Genomic DNA, 17006 nt, shown 5'->3' on the forward strand with positions numbered 1-17006 from the left:
TACCAAACTGTTTCCTTCAGTTGCCTAGTATTCCACTGGATGCCCAGTTCTAATTAAAACACATGCATGAAATGGTATGAAATAGCCTGGTCCACATGCTTTGAGAATACATCAGCAAATAGTGAGTCAAATCAGCCTATTTTAGAGCAAGATTGAACTGAATATTGAATCACCCAACAACACTAAGGGTTTTACTAACAAGCACAATACATCTTGCACTGAGCTGTGCATTTCCTATTCTCTTTTCTGCACTCGGAGGGCTCTATAGATTTTGCTTTGCCTGAAAAAGCAAACTTTTCCAAAATGAAGGCAGGCTGGTTGCCGTCTCGCCTTCACTGTACTGAATTCAATGTATACAAAATTCATCATTATTAGCCATCTACCTCAATATCCAACGTTTATCTAACCACTTCACTCAATTTAGGGTCACAGGGGAGTAGGAGCCATTCTGACCAGAAACGGGTGAAAGGCAGGATGCATCCTAGAAGGGATGTCAGTCCATGTCAGTCCAGGGAAAACTCAGACACAGACCTGCACACACTCACACCAGGGCCAAGTCTTCCAGAAGCCAGTTAAGTAAAAAATATTCCGCAATGTGTTTAATACTGTTGTTCACATCCATGTCGGGAACGTTTTTGCAACATGAGAGAAAGCAGAACAGTATTTAATGCCGAAGAATTTGGCCCAGGTTTGCCTAAATTTTTATCCATTGAAAGACATTACAGGTTACAAACTTAGACAGACCTGCAGCTTGGACTGAGGTCATCAGGCTTGATCTTATCTTCCAAAAGCAAAAACAAAAACCTGTAGCAGTTTCTGCTAAATTAGATTTATGAGAAAGCCCTGATGCAACAACATTCTTGAGATCTTGAAGAATACAGAAAGAACCAACTTGACACTTAACATTCACAAACCACTTAAATAAAAGACATATTTAAGCCCTTCTGCAACTTCTGATTCTGTTTAGCCAATTGTACCTTTTCTTGTTATTTTTTGGTATCTAAAACCTGTACCATTAAGAATTTAAAAAGAATACATTTCAAGTTAGCAGCATTATTCCATGGAGCTCCCATTTCGAGCAACTAGGAAAACTGTGTGAAAAAGCATTTAGCAGCAGAGCTGCTCCAGAAACACAAAACAGCGGGAAAAGCATTCAAGTTTATAGAGCCTCCTCTGTTGTTTTTTTTTAGTCTGGAAGCCTGTGTGCGATCGTTTGCTTCAAGGACACGTCTTGAGAATTAGGAGTTTAATGCAAGACTTGGTCCCTGATGACTGTAAAACTGCGTGGGTGATAAAAGAGCTAACGTCTATCATTCAGAAAACGACCTTGACTATGCAGTAAGGAAAAGCTTTAACTGCAGCAGCAATCTGCCATGAAGACTCTGGTAATGTATATCAGAATACTGGATAGAGGTGTAGCAGCCGGAAGAAATATGAGTAAATTATGATAATGAATATGAAATGTAACAAATCCTTCAAAAGCAAAGAATGATCTGCAAACCACAGAGTGAGAACACTCAAAATGGTACAGTTTTAGTTAAATTAATTGGAAATTCTTCTCACACTGAAGGTAGAAGAGAACAGATGTTTGCCAACTTTGACAAATACAGAGTAAAATTTCATCTTGAGATCTACCAAGCAAAATCATGGAAATGAAAATTTGGAGCACACAGAAAAACTATATTCACTGATAGAACCTGTGTGCTGTAGATCCTTTTAAGGCAACATAAACAGAGATAATAGAAATTAAATGAATACTTTCTGCTGTTCAACTTCAGCTAAACTTGTTCTTTATCCAGCACAGGACAGATTGTTTCTTTAATAGATATACAAAAGACTGTAACAGGATTTTGATACAATACCATGAACAAAACAGAAAATGCCTATCTAATGTGGGGGATTTTAACATCTGCTCACTTAGCCATTTGAAACATGTTATTAAAAAGAACAATAGCTAAACTCGAGAAGTGAAATAGTACTCTAAGGAGAAGTGATACTTATTTCAAATTAAAACACAGGAAGAGCAGACAATATATTATGAGACAGAGAAAAAAGGGTACATGCTGTTTCTGAAGGTTACTATACACTTCTTATCAGAATATCTTATCAGAAAGACTGAAGGCAAAAGGGATGTTGTAAGGTAAGCTGGTGTGAACTTTGAGAACTGGTTGGGAACCACAAGTCTACAATTAGCAGATAATTCTTTAACGACACAATACTAGTTTCTAATGAGCAGTCATCATCCAATTGTGATAAAATACTGATCTGACAATACCGAAATATGATTCAAGGTTTGATCAGTGTTCCCCATTTTAAATAACGCAGAATCTAAGACCACGTTGGCACTGAATAACCCCGAGAACAGTATGCAGAATTATTATAGTTAATCCAGCTCCATGCCCACAATGACTTTCCACATCATATTTAATCAAGCTTAATACACACAACCAGTATTAATGAAATTCACATCCAGCTGATGCTCTGGACCACAGGATTCAGTAATAATGACACTTTGTGTGCTTATGACTACCGCCCTGAAAACAGAGCATGTCCAAATGGGAAACAGAGTGCTTCTGGCCTTATTTCTGACAAGCAGAAAGTACTACCTATAAATCTGAGTTGGGTAATTCATTATGAACTGTGAAGTTCTGCTTCATCACTCTGAATACAAGTAAACAAACACATAGATGTTGGCATTGGGCACTGATTTACTATTTGCTTATTGCTCAAAATCATGAATTGTAAATATAAACAGTAACTTTACAGGATTCATGGGGGCTTTTCTTCGGTATTTGTACCGATTTGTAATGTAATGACCACACACTAAAATCATACAGTATTATCACTCTACTCTATTGGGAGGCACATTATCAAGCAGTATTTTTTAACACTGGAGAATAAAAAAAGCACACAGTTCTGACAATCCCCACTAGTTTCCAGCAAGGCGTCATAATTGTCTTTTTAAAGTAATATAAATAGATAACTAAACATTTAGCTTGATGATATAACACAAAGTAAAATGTCCTCTAAAAGACACATACCCATGCAAAAATGAGGCTTATTTAATTCTCACCGCCTTCTATTACAATATTTTTGGCCATATTTCACTACTGAACTGTGGTCTTCATTTCCAGGCCTGGAGGTCAGTATGTCTGAAATAATTCTCTGCAGCTCATTTAAACAACGAAATCAGTGCATTTCAACCTAAACTGAACTAACGTAACAGCATCTACTAATTCTATAGGTGCTTCAGACCTAGAAAACTCTCCAGGACCTGGACTGAAGGTCACGGCTACTGCTACTTATCCTAAACAAATCACGATCACTTTGAATTCAGCATATTCCAGTCCCCCTTTTCTTCTTTTTGTTACCAATCTCACTATTAGCAAGGAAGCAAGGACTATTTTTGTTTACCCCCTAGTGCAGTCTCTGAGCTTGCTTTCCACAATCGTAATCACAAACACACTCTTGCGTACTGTACACAGAAGAGCTTTAAAAAGGACACAAAGTAGCAAAAACAAATAGGCAAGACATGGTTGCATTGAACTGATGAATCCTAACTAAACTGTAGCTGGCCTGTAGCTGCTAGGCCGAAATATTTTGACTGCCCGATTATGATTATGAGGCCTATGGAAAAGATAGTGACATAATGATTAACTGTGTTCGTGTATGCATGTCTAAATGATTCAATTTGGGAATTCCAAAAATGTTGTAATTGTAATGTTGTTATATGACACACCATTTTAGAGAAAAAAATATTTGAAACAAGCAGCTGAAAGAGTCATCTTTAATAAAAATTTAAATATAATACTTTTGCAGCAAAATTCATCAAGAGTCTGTTAATCAGCATCTAAGCAGGAACTGTTTTGATTCAGCTCAAAAAGTCTATAATTAGAAACTGCAGACTCATTGAAAGTACATGCTGATACTTTACCAGGTTTTCAACATAATGTAGCCTCAAGTGACGACTTCAATGGTAGGAAAAAATGACAGAGAAAAAGAATATCCAGGAGGGCTGTTCCAAAATGAACACTGTCATCTGATCAAGACAGTTTTCTTAACTGCAGACTACAGCTGTACCACGAACTACGGAAACGCTTCTGTGCATTTCACCTAATCCATGACAGCAAATATGACAAGCACAACTACTTTAGCTCCTTGGTGGCAGCCTGAATGCTCACAGAAGTTATTTGCTGTTAAGCTGCCACGTTAAACTTAGAGAAAAACAAGTGGTAAGATTATATGCACTTAGATGCATCTACTTTTATTAAAGTAGAAAAGTCTGTGTGGAATTTCTTAGGCAATAAAGAACGCCCCTGCTAAATGACAATTAATAGTGTCCACTCTATAGAAAAAGACAAAAACTTTATATTACAGTGTCAGCAAACCAATGTAGTCGTTTTTGTTATGTTAGCTATACATAAAGACAGGAAGAAGCAGTTCCTAAGCTTTGAGGAAGTGTTTTAAAGAGTCTGTCTATAAAGGAATTCCGGCACAAGAATGCAGGCCACATTTTCACTAAACCTTTGTGCTAGCTTGCACATTTTGTGGGCTGTCTGCCCAGTTTTAAGGTACAGTACACACAGTCCCACAGCTTGGGTCATCCACATGTTTGCTCTCCAGATCAGGCAAGATTACAACCTTTCCTTCAACAAAGAGCTAATAGCAGCAGTTTGAATCACACATACTGAAGACAGACCTCAGCCACGATTTGCCATTGTTAATACCCAATAAACAGCATGAGACTGTAATTACATTTTCAGCTTACATCGGTTCCTTCCTTCTCAAAGCTAAAGGTGTTGCCATTCGGCATATGTGTTTTTTGTCAACCACTTTTATTAAAAATAAATTGTTGCTATAAATGTGTCTACCAGACAGCACTGTGCTGTTCCAGGACATTTTACAACATACAGTTTGTGAGAGTTCAGTCTGTGAGTAACTATGGTAGAAACTGCTTCGTGGGGGAAAAAAAAGCTGGGAAACAATGCTGAACACTATAAATGCTGTTAAGCAAAAAAAAACAGACAAGCCTTCAGTAATCAACTCTTTTTACGGTTTTAGTAATCAATGCAAGGTAGAATAGAGAAGCAGAATTCAGCTGTTAGTATTCAGTAGTGCTTCCCAGTGTTTCTTGTGGATCATAGTGCTGAAAACAAGCACTAATAGGAGTCTGCAATACTGAGTCTTTTTACAGCCTCAGTCCATCCTAATTTAAAAGGCTTCCAATTAATGTAAAATTCATTTTCACATGCACTCTCTCAATATCATAAGCATCCCTTGGTAGCCATGTGCACGGCATTCATAAATCTCCATTGGGATCAACACTCAATGCATTGTTTTGGAAGGAGGTGAACAAGAAAAGATCAGTGCATAGATGAGCATTTGCAACATATTTCTGATTATTAAAAATAAAACACACATTTAAATCAATTAATTAATCATCTGCTGCATTGTGCCAGGTGCATCAGCAAGACATTATCATCTAAGCTGGACATTGATTCAAGTGCTGCAGTCCTTCAGCACAAGTGTGTGAATAACCACCTCTTTTTAATGAGGCATACTTTGTACTGTTGCAATGCCTTGGGTACACTTTGGACAGTTTACGCAATAACAGGATAATCCTATTTAATTCTCAGTGAAATGTACTTTTGTATTCTACTCAATACCCACTTATCATTAAAGATAGATCATCGTTTTAGAAAAAAAATATATATGTTTGAGATGAAGTACAAAATGAAATGAAAACAGCTCTGAAGTTTCTTTTCCAGTAGATACTCCCCCTGATTAATAAATTGTACTAGTGCTGGATTCTACAGAGAGAATTCTGCAATTCGCAGTGATGATCAGAAATTAACTTGCCGTCAAACTGGGAAAGTCAAGATGGCGAATTCTCTGCTGCTGTACAATAAAGACATGATGAACTCCGTTATCTCATTAACAACAGTTGAAATAAATCTGTTGATAGCATACTTTCATTGCACTTCTGGCAGTCTGAATTATTGACATGAAAAAACTAATTTGTCAATACAACCACACTGGCAGCCATCTATTCTAAATGCAGGGTAATAAATTGGGTTTCATCTTAGTGGGAAAATGATGAGTTTCAATTTGTATACAGTCAAAGTTGATTTATGACTGTCTTTATTATCAGCAATATCATGATGAGACTTGCTATGTTTCATCCCAAAGCTTTTTACGTACAGCAGAGTACTTCACCACTTCTACACAGTGCCTAACTGATGTGACCAGCTGTCCTTACCACAATAACAAAGCTCTCAAGCTTTTAAAGCTTTCTCTGGAGGTCCCCCTTCCCAGGACTCACCGGAAGCCTTGCTTAGCTTGGAGAGCCGATGAGATCTAACTACAAAGTGGTAATTCTATGTAACAAAGGTTAATCCAAAAGTAAATAGCAATTTGAAATGAGCAACTCAAAACTGAAAAACATTTTTTTCCCCTGAATAAAATGACAAACATATACATGCACTCTCAGTATGAGATCCTAGGCTATATGGTTATTCATATTAGTATGTCCCTAATGGCTTTAGTGACATGATGAAAGGTACTTTCCACCTTAAAAATATGCCAGACACCACAGACTTGTGTATTTACAGCAGCAAGAGTTCATGACAGGGCCCTAGTAAAATAACCTTTAATAATGCCAGATAAATTAAAGATTTTTTAATAAAATAAGAATTGTTATACAGCTCCAGGGCACCATGTGTTGCAGTGGTTAGCTTTGCTGCCTCACAGCGCTGGGGCCATGGGTCAATTCCAGATCTGGGGTGCTGTTTGCAAAGATCTTATACTGTATGTTCTCCCCATCTTCCAAAATCATGTGGATTTTGTCTATGTGCTGTGGTTTCCTCCCACAATCCAAAGACGTACAGGTAGGTTAATTTGTATGTAAGCCCGAGTGTACATGAATATGTCAATGTGTGCCCTGTGATGGACAGGTGTACTGTCCAGGGTGCACCATGCCTTGTGCCTATAGCTTGCCCAGATCTGCTCTGGCTCCCCTGCACCCTGAATTGGATAAATCAGCTAGAAAATGAATGGATGTCTGCACCTTCAGCACAGTAATATTAAACTGAACAGAATATTGAACTTCCTGAAATGTAGAAGAGGATAAAGAGGTGTTCAGGGATTGTAAAGACAATACACTCAGTGGATGCACTATTCAGTGAAATGTAGCTTGCTTTGTTTCATAGCTAGACTTGTAGCACAACTGAAAACAAAGGTCATTCTAAAGGAACATTGTGCTAAAAAAATATACATGGAACAGTAATCAGAATCCTTTTTAAATATTATTGTGCCTGAACCTTCATTCACTATATAAGTCAAATTAAAACTTTTATTTAAATCCTTAAAAAACGTACAGACCTCTTTACTGACATTCACTACAGCTGCACTGCCATGTTTGGAGCACACGTGACAACGGCATTTTATTATTCTGGACTTCACACTTGTTTTTCTCTCTGTTCAAAATGGTATGCACACAAGCCCACTTGACTTTCAGTACTCGTTTCACGTCAGAAGAAAGGACTCTCTTGAAGCAGTCATAAGCACAAAACAGAATCTCTCTCCAGCGACCGTTTGCTATTGTTTTCAAAACACTAAAGCTAGTTTTTCGTTCCAGATTAGAGGCAGAATCATGATGATGAAACATACTGTGCTTTAGGGCTTTCAAATATGCATTCTGCTGTAAAAAACAGCCTCAGCCAATCTCTATAAAAGTAAGATGTATAATGTCTAAACAAATCCTGCAGTCACCACCTAGAACTACATAACTTTTAATGTTAAGAGGAAGAGGAACTTCACACAGAAGAGGATATACTTTCCATGTGCTCTACAGAGTGTATTTAGATGAGTCAAGCTCAACATGCAGCAGAAGTGCTTAATGTTAAACTGGGAACATAACACCGAACACCACAGTGGTCAACCTCAACAACCTTGAGATTTCCATCTTCCCACCCGTTCTCTAACCATGTCGTCCAAATCAGCGTTTGTGGGAGAGCCAAAGCCTATTCCAGCACGCAACGAGCACAATGCAGGGTACGCCCTGGATGAGACGCCAGTCCATCACAGGGCACTCGCAGACACAAACATGCACACACCCACACCAGGACCCATTTTCCCAGAAGCCACTTCACCTGCCAGTGGGTCTTTGGACCGTGGGTAGAAACTGAAGCACCCAGAGGAAACTCCCACAATCACAGGGAGAACACAGACATCTCCACACAGATAGCACCCCAGGAACAAAACCCATGCCCCCAGGACTGCGAGGCAGCAATGCTTACCACTGCAAAACCTCCTGCTCCCTTCCTGTTTTTAAGATCATTCATTTGTTTTGATAACTTACATTCAGTGTTCTTCTCTACATAATCTCCTTGGTTGAACTTATAGAGTAGATAGAATGCAGAGGGGTTCTTTTTATGATACTTAACAGGCACAATGCAAATATCAATTAATACTATTAATAATGGTGATAAATAAAGATTAATCAATAACTGCAAAAAATACAATTAGATACATGTTTGATGCGTGTTAAATTGATGTCACTGATCTGGACCTAGTAATCTCTGAAGCTTGCAAAAAGTGCTTGCCATAGAGTAAATGTACTTCATAAGTAAAGGATAATGGAACAGCATACACGATTTCATAGAACAGGCATGATGTCGCCAAAACGTTGCTGAAGTCAAAATTATTTCTCCCATGGAACTTTGTTTTAATTGACTCCCAGTATTTTAGGTTTAAGGATGCATGCTGTTCAAGTTCTTCTCAAACAGGTAACTTGCAGATGTGCGTTTACAGTATTTATTCAGTTTCAGTACAGAACACTTTACAAAGACAAATAACGAGCGATAACCCGTGGTTTCCCAACAAATGGAACAAACATTAATCAGGATGGCAGGAGGCATGTAAGCCTTGAACATTCAGGAAGGGAGAGCAGGAGTCTAAGTACAGCTCTTAACTGTTAATACGGGGTCTGTAGTTTTACTCTGAAAGTCATTTAGTGTCACGCCATCTGTCCTCAATTACACCTCAGGCGAGCTTAGGATAATATTTCAGAAGCGACAAACAAGAAAAAAAATATGCAGCTGAGCAAAAATTGTAACCAACTTCAAACAGTTACTGAGCTATTGCAGTGACAAAGATTCAATTTTCTTTTAGGAAAATTAGCATGAATGAACATTCCAATTAGGACAGGAGTTTAAACATAAGCAAAAGGGTGAAGCAAGTTGTCTGAGAATATTAAAACCCATCCAAAAAAAAACAGATGATGCCAATTAGCCTTCACAGGAATGAAAAATAATTTGATTACTAATCAGTTTTAAGTTGGCTTTAAATCTTGTAATCAGAATAATTGGCTGCTGACGTTGCAATCATTACTTTGCAGAGCTACTTGGTATACAAATGACTCTTATACGCACATTGCATTAATTCACACCATCAAAACTACGTCCAGACTCTGTTTTCCATTCCTACTTCATTGCGGCTCTTTTGCACAATCCAGAAAAAAAAGAACAAAGCTAAATTAAAACACCTACAAAACCAATATTTACAGTATCAGCTATAAAATTATTTAGCCTTTCCAAGACACATTTTTCGCATCAAATACACAAGCAATCAAAACCATTTAAATAATATACTTGACAATGAATGACATTTCTACTCAACAAAGCTGACAGTGATGTGTTCCTTGACAAACATATATTGTGACTTTTTCCATGCTGCTGAAACTGAGAAAATGTATTCTAAATTTAAATTGTCCGTATCACCCGATACACACATTGCTTTCCCAGAATACTGTATTTCTCAGGCTTGTTTAATAATTAGTGGAATATTTATTTACACCTTCTTATATTTTAAAAAGACATGTTTTTAAATAATTCCGTGTGGTTAAAACCAGCAAGACACTTTACACAGCTTTATTATGCCTGTAGCATACATAAACTCTTAACATTAAAAATCTCTGTGCAGGTTTAATAGTTTTAATAATCTAACAATCTGCAAAAGATAAGAGGATCTACAGCAGTACATCACAAAATGAAGAAAAAACGTACCACATCATGTTAGGGTCACCTTAGGGTCAGGTTAAAACAATCAGTCCATATAAGAATATTAATCGTTTAGCTGTGGTCTGTTTTACAGCTATGTTGCCAGCAGGCACTAACAATTCAATTAGGACAACAAGGGAACCAGCAGGCTTGGGCTCGGAATCTTCAAAGAAATTCACGACCATTCAAACTAGAACGTAGGGGGGAAATCCAAAGAAAATCAACAAGACCTGATGATATTCTACCCATCGCAATTAAAGAAACAAGATGTTATCTGTAAGTCTTTAGTGAAACTCATCCTTAACTGTCACTCCAGAAAGGGGCTAAACTCATTGACTGCAAATCAGCTAATGTAGCACCCATCCATAAAAACAGTGACAGAAATTGAACCAAGACATTATATGCTAATAAATCACATGGATTTAGAAAACTATCTTGATCTTGCTTACCAAACACATTCGAGTTAATTGAAAAAACAACAGTGGGAATGGACACAGAGAATACGATGTGATGTTTTTAGATTTTCAGAATACCTTCTATAAAAAGAAGGCACAAATTTAATTCTCAAACTGTGGGCAGAAGGCATTACAAGAAATGCATTCATTTGCTTTAAGATCTAGTTATGTTAAAACATATAAAAGGTAAATGCTCCAACTGGGGGGGTATAATTAACACTTACAGAACCACTGTTCTTTGTCATTTACAGCAATCATCTAAACACTCGTAGAGTTACACCAAGTTTTAATACTGGTATAGAAGGATCGGTAAGAAGTACATAATTGAAATGGAATTCAAAAAGACTTCAACTTCCATTTGGTAGATGACATTTAGCATCTAGACGCGTACAGAGTGTTACAGCCAGGTTGAGAAACTGATCATGAAAATGGCTCGGATGTTCACGTCGACATTCCATTTGTCAATGTGGGGAATAATAAAAAACAATAATGTTAATACAGATTGTCAGACCTAAAAATGTAGTATTTAAATCATGGAGTACTGGACACGCATTAGTTAAGACCTCACTTTAAATACCGTGTACAATTCTTGGAACAAAAAACAGGCCAGAGAAGACAAAGCAGATACATGTCTGGGCTCAAGGGCAAGTCCTGCTCTGCTAGGATAAAAATAAAAATAACTTTTTTTTTTCTTAAACCAGGAATGAGGGGACCTCAAGTCCTCAAAATCACTAACAAAGTCAGTCCTCGGGATCCAAAAGCGAATCAGAATCCACAGTGAAACACGACCCAGAGGACACCAAAGGAAAGGGGGCGTTCATCTCAAAGTGAGAGGGAAGCACTTCTTTACTGAAAGGACTACAAGAATCGGGACCAAGCTACCCACACACGTAGTCAAAAACCTTTGCCCTGGCTAGCCAAGACCGCCTAGCTGAACGGCGGCCTCCCATCTGCAAACGTACAGTGCCGATATTAAAAAACACACCGGCCAATTATTTTTGGTTAATCCCACTCAATGAAGAATGGCTGCTGCCCTTGTCTTGGTGCTCACGTTCCGCACAGACTGGAGGAGAAGCAGCAGCAGCACCCAGGAGACTCTAGGCGACACGGCGTGCGCTGACAGGTGACAACGCCCAGGCCAACTATTCGCGCCGCCGCCTCTTGGGAGCATCACAGCTGGCTACCGTCGTGACCCCAACTCGGACCTCAACGCAGGTCGACCTGAGCTCAGATGAGCTCTTTTACTGGTTAAGCCATAACTGGTTCGTTCCCACACACCTTCTGGTCTTCATTGCCGCTGAGCTCTTTGCCATGCGCCGAGTCCATGGGCTGCTTGGTTAGAACGTTTGCAGGGTTTTTTTTTTCCCTCTTCAAAGGTTGGAGACTTTGAATTGCTTAAGAAATATGATAGTTAAAAGGCAACCTGCTATGTGTAAAAGAACAAAGAGTTGAGACTGAGCCTATTATTAAGTCTAGTAAGGTTCAGTTATTTATCTGAGTGCTCAGGTACAACAAAATCCAGTAGGTGTGTACTGTAGGTACCCCAGACAAGAAGCAGGAACTCCTAGTTTAAGGCTCTTGGGGGGCAGCCCACTTATATTTCTGACTGGACACAATTTATTACAAAAATATAAACATATAAAAAGGTTAAATATTGCTTAAGATGAATTATATTTCAAAATGTCAGCTTTTAATACACAATACTATAACTTTGATCAATCTGATTGAGATTACATTTATTTTATCTGCTTAGCTCATTTGACTCTCACTGTGATACCGATTTGGTAATCACTAAGAAATACAGCACAAACTGGTACTGTATCACTTAAATGGTATCACTGTAATCAGTGATTTGCCTATAAAGAGCAAGAGGAATGAAATTATAATAAAGTACATGATCACTTTTGATGCTAAGTGGATAACTACATAATTGGCTCTTTCAAAACTATTTCAACTTTAAAGAGTATTAATGTAAAACTTGTTTAGCAGGTTATCGAGTCAGTAAGGTGCTTTACATTTCAGGAACATCCTTAAAAACGTGAAAATATTTCTGAATATTAATTTATATTGAAGAATTAGATTGGAAAAAAATTGCTACACCTTTTAAGACAAGATTTAGCATGCATGCCAACAGTAGCATGTATCCCCTAGGTCAAACACAATCGCTATTGCTGTTGACCACTGTCCCACTCCATGTCACCAACTGCTTTTAACGTTCTTCATCTGCGATTTCCCAAAACATCATCACAGTTCTAAAAGTAAATAAAACATATTCAACAAGAATGGAAACCTCACTACTTATTTGAAAGAAAACGTGATGTACACGTAAAGAAAACCCTTCACATAAACTATTTTCATGCCTCAACGTGCTAAATGAAATACATATCCAACCGCTTCTGAATAAGATCCCGGTAAACGCAGACAGCAGTAAGGGCAGTTGCTATATATCCTGCTGGTATGCCTTCTTGAGTACAGTGAGGACTTAATATCTTATGTGGAGATGGGCATCAAGTTCACATTGCTCTGTTACTTGTGATCAATTTCATTGCTGTGTTCACTTTGAGAAATACATCAGGGATGTCACTTCATTGACGATACTTCAATATTTTAACAAACCCCACGTGGGACATTCAACTGGCAAAAGTTATTTCGAAATCGACTGTTAACTAAAATATAGGTTAATTAGTAATAAACTAATTGGGATGTGTATAGTTTATTAGCCTACATTCAACCATGTCAGAGGCACTGCAAAGAATGCATTATAAAAGAATATTATGAAGCTTCATTTTCCAGACTTACGTTGCAACAGAAAATATCAGATTTTGTTGTCCCGTCACCTTAAGATACTTTCTGCGCATTCAGGCTAAATCGTCTAGAAATGTGTTACGAGTGCACGATTTACAAAAAGCTACTGCGTCACAGCAGTGTTAGCCTAAAGTAATGTCAAAATGCAGCATAAACGTTTGGTCATTTCACGTAGAAAGTAAATGACACTTACACATATATAATATTACAGCACGTTCCATAGCGCAAACAACTGCGTAATGCAGCGAAACAAAATTTATCACAGCTAAAGAGTACATCTCTAGCCCGCTATGTAAAGTATTTTATGCCCAAGAGAAAAAACTGGACTTCAACTTCAAGAGGAACGCAAGAAAAAAAAAACAGGCACAAAATTCCATCCCCCTCATTAAGCCAAAAACAAATCAATCTAGAGCACTTCTTCATACAAACACTGAGCTGTTTGTTTAGAGAAAGGCCGATTCCCTCTTGAACTTGGGATTTATTAACTTGACATTTTATGTCATTCAACCCAGTATTCTGACCACTGTATTTCTAATGATACACAATAAAAAAGTACTCAACTCCAGAAAGCATCCTCTTTGTCTTCGGGGGGGGGGGGGGGAGGAAGACAGAACTCTAAACACTGTGGGGAAATATACTAAGAAGACTACAGATTACAAGCTTCACGTAAGGCAACGTAAACAATAAGTAACATTTTCAAGACGGCAAACGACTGCTGCCCAGAGAGCTGGGGGATTTCTTAACTGAGCCGAGTTACCCTAGTCTGGGCAATTCAGCGATCGTCGGTAACAGAATCGCGCAACCTCATCACGACATTGGTCCGAGGGAGGACGACAGTTCAGACTTCGAGGATATTTCACTAGCGATGACAATGTTGGTAACCTTCCCCCCCAGCTGTAAGAGCCCGAGCCCAAGCCCCTGCAGGGTGGCTAGGCAGGGCTACCCCATGCGTGTACTCACCACATAGGTAGATCCATTGTCACCGGCACGAACCTCCGTCTCGGGAATGGAGAAATGCATTGTACGGGCTTTCTGAGCAAAACCCACGAAATGATCTTTGTTCCACAAATAGCAGGGAATGTTAGAATACACTTAAGAAAGGGTCGGGAAAGGGAAACATAAAATCTTCCAGTCAGAATGTACTGTACCCTACAATAAAAGCACTCTTAAAAAAAAACAATGTACAGGGGGGAACGGGCGCTTTTCTCTTTTTTTTTCCTCCCTCGGGCGGTGTGGACTGTATCACGGCAGTCTGTCCAAACGAAATACTAAAGAGGTCAGCCCCCCGCGTACTCAACGTTTTCGCCTCAAGAAATTAAAATGAAAACTTAAGTCAAGTCAGTAGCTAAACTTTCCCTAATATCCCTGCAGCAGCCATGTTGCGATTATAGGTAATTCCACCGTCCTGAGAGGTGTTTGTAAGTACTGTGCTGTAAACTCCGTCTCTGGATGAAATGTTTCTCTTGATTGACCTCCAGATGCGATTTACAGTGTATTTCGTAAAACCCGTTCAAATAACTATACTATTTGCTTTTTGCATTCTTTAAACCCATAAAAAGCTTGTATATTTTTTTTACAGATTCCCCCTTTCAACTGTTAATGGTACGTACGCATGTATTTTTTTCCCCTCCTCGGAGTAGCTGTTTAGAGTAACCGCTCTTCCGAAATCACACCATCGCGGGATCAAACAACAAAAAGAAAACATAAAACACGCGGAGTTAATAAATATTCTCCTTCTGCTATCACGCTCCAAATCTTTGCTTTTAAAAAGTGGAAATTCGCATCTGTCACAAGTACATTGCAACACAGAACCCCGGGACTAAACTATCCTGGTGGAAAAGGGGGAATATAAATTAATTTATGAAATAACTAATTCCGCATAACTCGTTAATTGAAATATATAAATACAACATTTATAGTGAATAAAGAAAAACATTTAAATGTTTCGTGATATATACAATTATTTCTTCTCTTTCACACTTCAAACACAATTCATAAAACAGGTTTTCACCCTTTAGGTTCATGGTACGTTCTCGCGGAACCTGAAAGGTCAGGTGATCAAGCGTTTGCAGACTCCACAGGCTCTGAATAGCTGCAGCGGTTGCATACAAAAACAGCTAGGTGAATGCATATTCAAAGAACTTGAATCAGATGCCCAGTTACATCTTCTGGACAAGGTTCATTAACTACCGTGAATTTGCCGTGTATATCTTTGTGTGTTTGGGGCACAGAAGAGTGATCTCTTCGGAGATCAGCCCTGATCAATATATACTGATCAATCATTTTTTAAAACTAATCTGACAAGAGTGTGTTTTATGTAAATGTAATGTGAACAAAGGCCCGCGAAATGAGCACCTTTTAATAACGTGGAAGTTTGTATAAAGGATTGCATGTACAGTACGTTAACCGGCAGAACGAAAAGGTCTATACTTCTTAGAGAAATGTCCTGTACAAAAGCGTTTTATTTTACTATAGTATTCCTGCAGGAGTGGGCAATAATGCGTTCCTTTATCCCTTTAGTACAAGTTGATAAATGTACAGGATTTTCTCAGGTTTTATATGTATTTTTGTTTATGATTTTTACAGGATTCATAAAAGATAAAACCATCACTTTTACAGGATTTCTACACTGTAGGTTTGATCAGTAACTTGTAGGACCTCTAAAGGATTTTGAAAGATTTCAGTAAATATCCTTTTAAAGGATTTCTGTGGGATTTTACAACTGCTTAATTTTGCCAGGAGAGACACGTCTTAAAATAATCGTTTCTCAGAGCTATTTCAAAACATGGAGATATATGAAAACAATAAATGAAGAGGGATCAAAGAATATGATATAAACTTTTGATTAACACTGAATATTTTTTATTTATTTTTGCAATTATATTTCGGAATGAGTATCGACATCAGTGTACTTCAACTCCTTCTGAAACAGAGGTGTGAACTGTGCTGTCTTCATGTCTTCCATTGTATTCTGTTTCATCATTTGGTTTCTACGAAACTTACCTTTACCATATTTATAAATGTTAACATAAGTTTATGAATACAGTACCTGAAAAGCAAAACATGATAGGCTGTTAGACCATTAAAGTAAATGAACTATATATTAAACATGTTTAATTTTCAAACTGTTTAACTGTTTTTCATTTTGACGGAGTGTCTAAAATCCTCTCTCATGCAGGCATCATAAACTGAATAAAGTTTTATTCTGATAAAAAGAAAAGCTTATAAAAACATGACCAACAAGAGACGAAGAGTTTTGAGTATAATTTTCAGTTTTGGGGGGATGATAAAACTGGTTCTGCTCTAGTTCCTTTGTTGAATTTACAAGCTTGCCGAGTCAGACAATGGGCTGCTAAAGACATCCCTTCCAAAATTTTTGCTGTCACAGGACATCCCTATTCACCCACACTCAACTAATACCCTAAAGTGCCCAGGATTTGGTGCCTGTTAAATAAAATACGTAATAAATGAACATCAGTTTAATTTCTGACGGCAATCTTGTAGGATGTATTTCTCTGGGTTCTGTCCCTGCAGGATTCTTAGCAGTAATCTGAGTGATTACAAATGTGCACGCAGGAATGCTGCAGTATTTCATTTTCTATCGTGCACCTGTTTTAAAAAGCCTGCTGTGCACGTTCAGAATGCCTGTACATTATGCAGGAAAACTACACAAAACCCACAGGAATTG

General features: G+C 38.0%; 1 protein-coding gene across 3 annotated transcripts in view; it reads right to left on the reverse strand.

The window, feature by feature from the left end:
• Positions 1-15142, reverse strand: part of snx17 (sorting nexin 17) — a 48598-nt gene extending 33456 nt beyond the window's left edge. Inside the window, exon 1 of one of the 3 annotated variants that reach the window (XM_088626400.1) lies at positions 14279-15142. In XM_088626400.1, coding sequence (XP_088482526.1) covers positions 14279-14338 — 60 coding nt within the window. In that variant the 5' untranslated portion in view covers positions 14339-15142. The remainder of the gene's footprint in view (positions 1-14278) is intronic. The other 2 variants (XM_088626401.1, XM_088626399.1) reach the window with 2 other exon arrangements.
• Between the last annotated feature and the right edge of the window lie 1864 nt (positions 15143-17006).

The sequence above is a fragment of the Lepisosteus platostomus genome, chromosome 3 (assembly GCF_059453375.1).
Source record: "Lepisosteus platostomus isolate fLepPlt1 chromosome 3, fLepPlt1.hap1, whole genome shotgun sequence".
Lineage (NCBI taxonomy): Eukaryota > Metazoa > Chordata > Actinopteri > Semionotiformes > Lepisosteidae > Lepisosteus > Lepisosteus platostomus.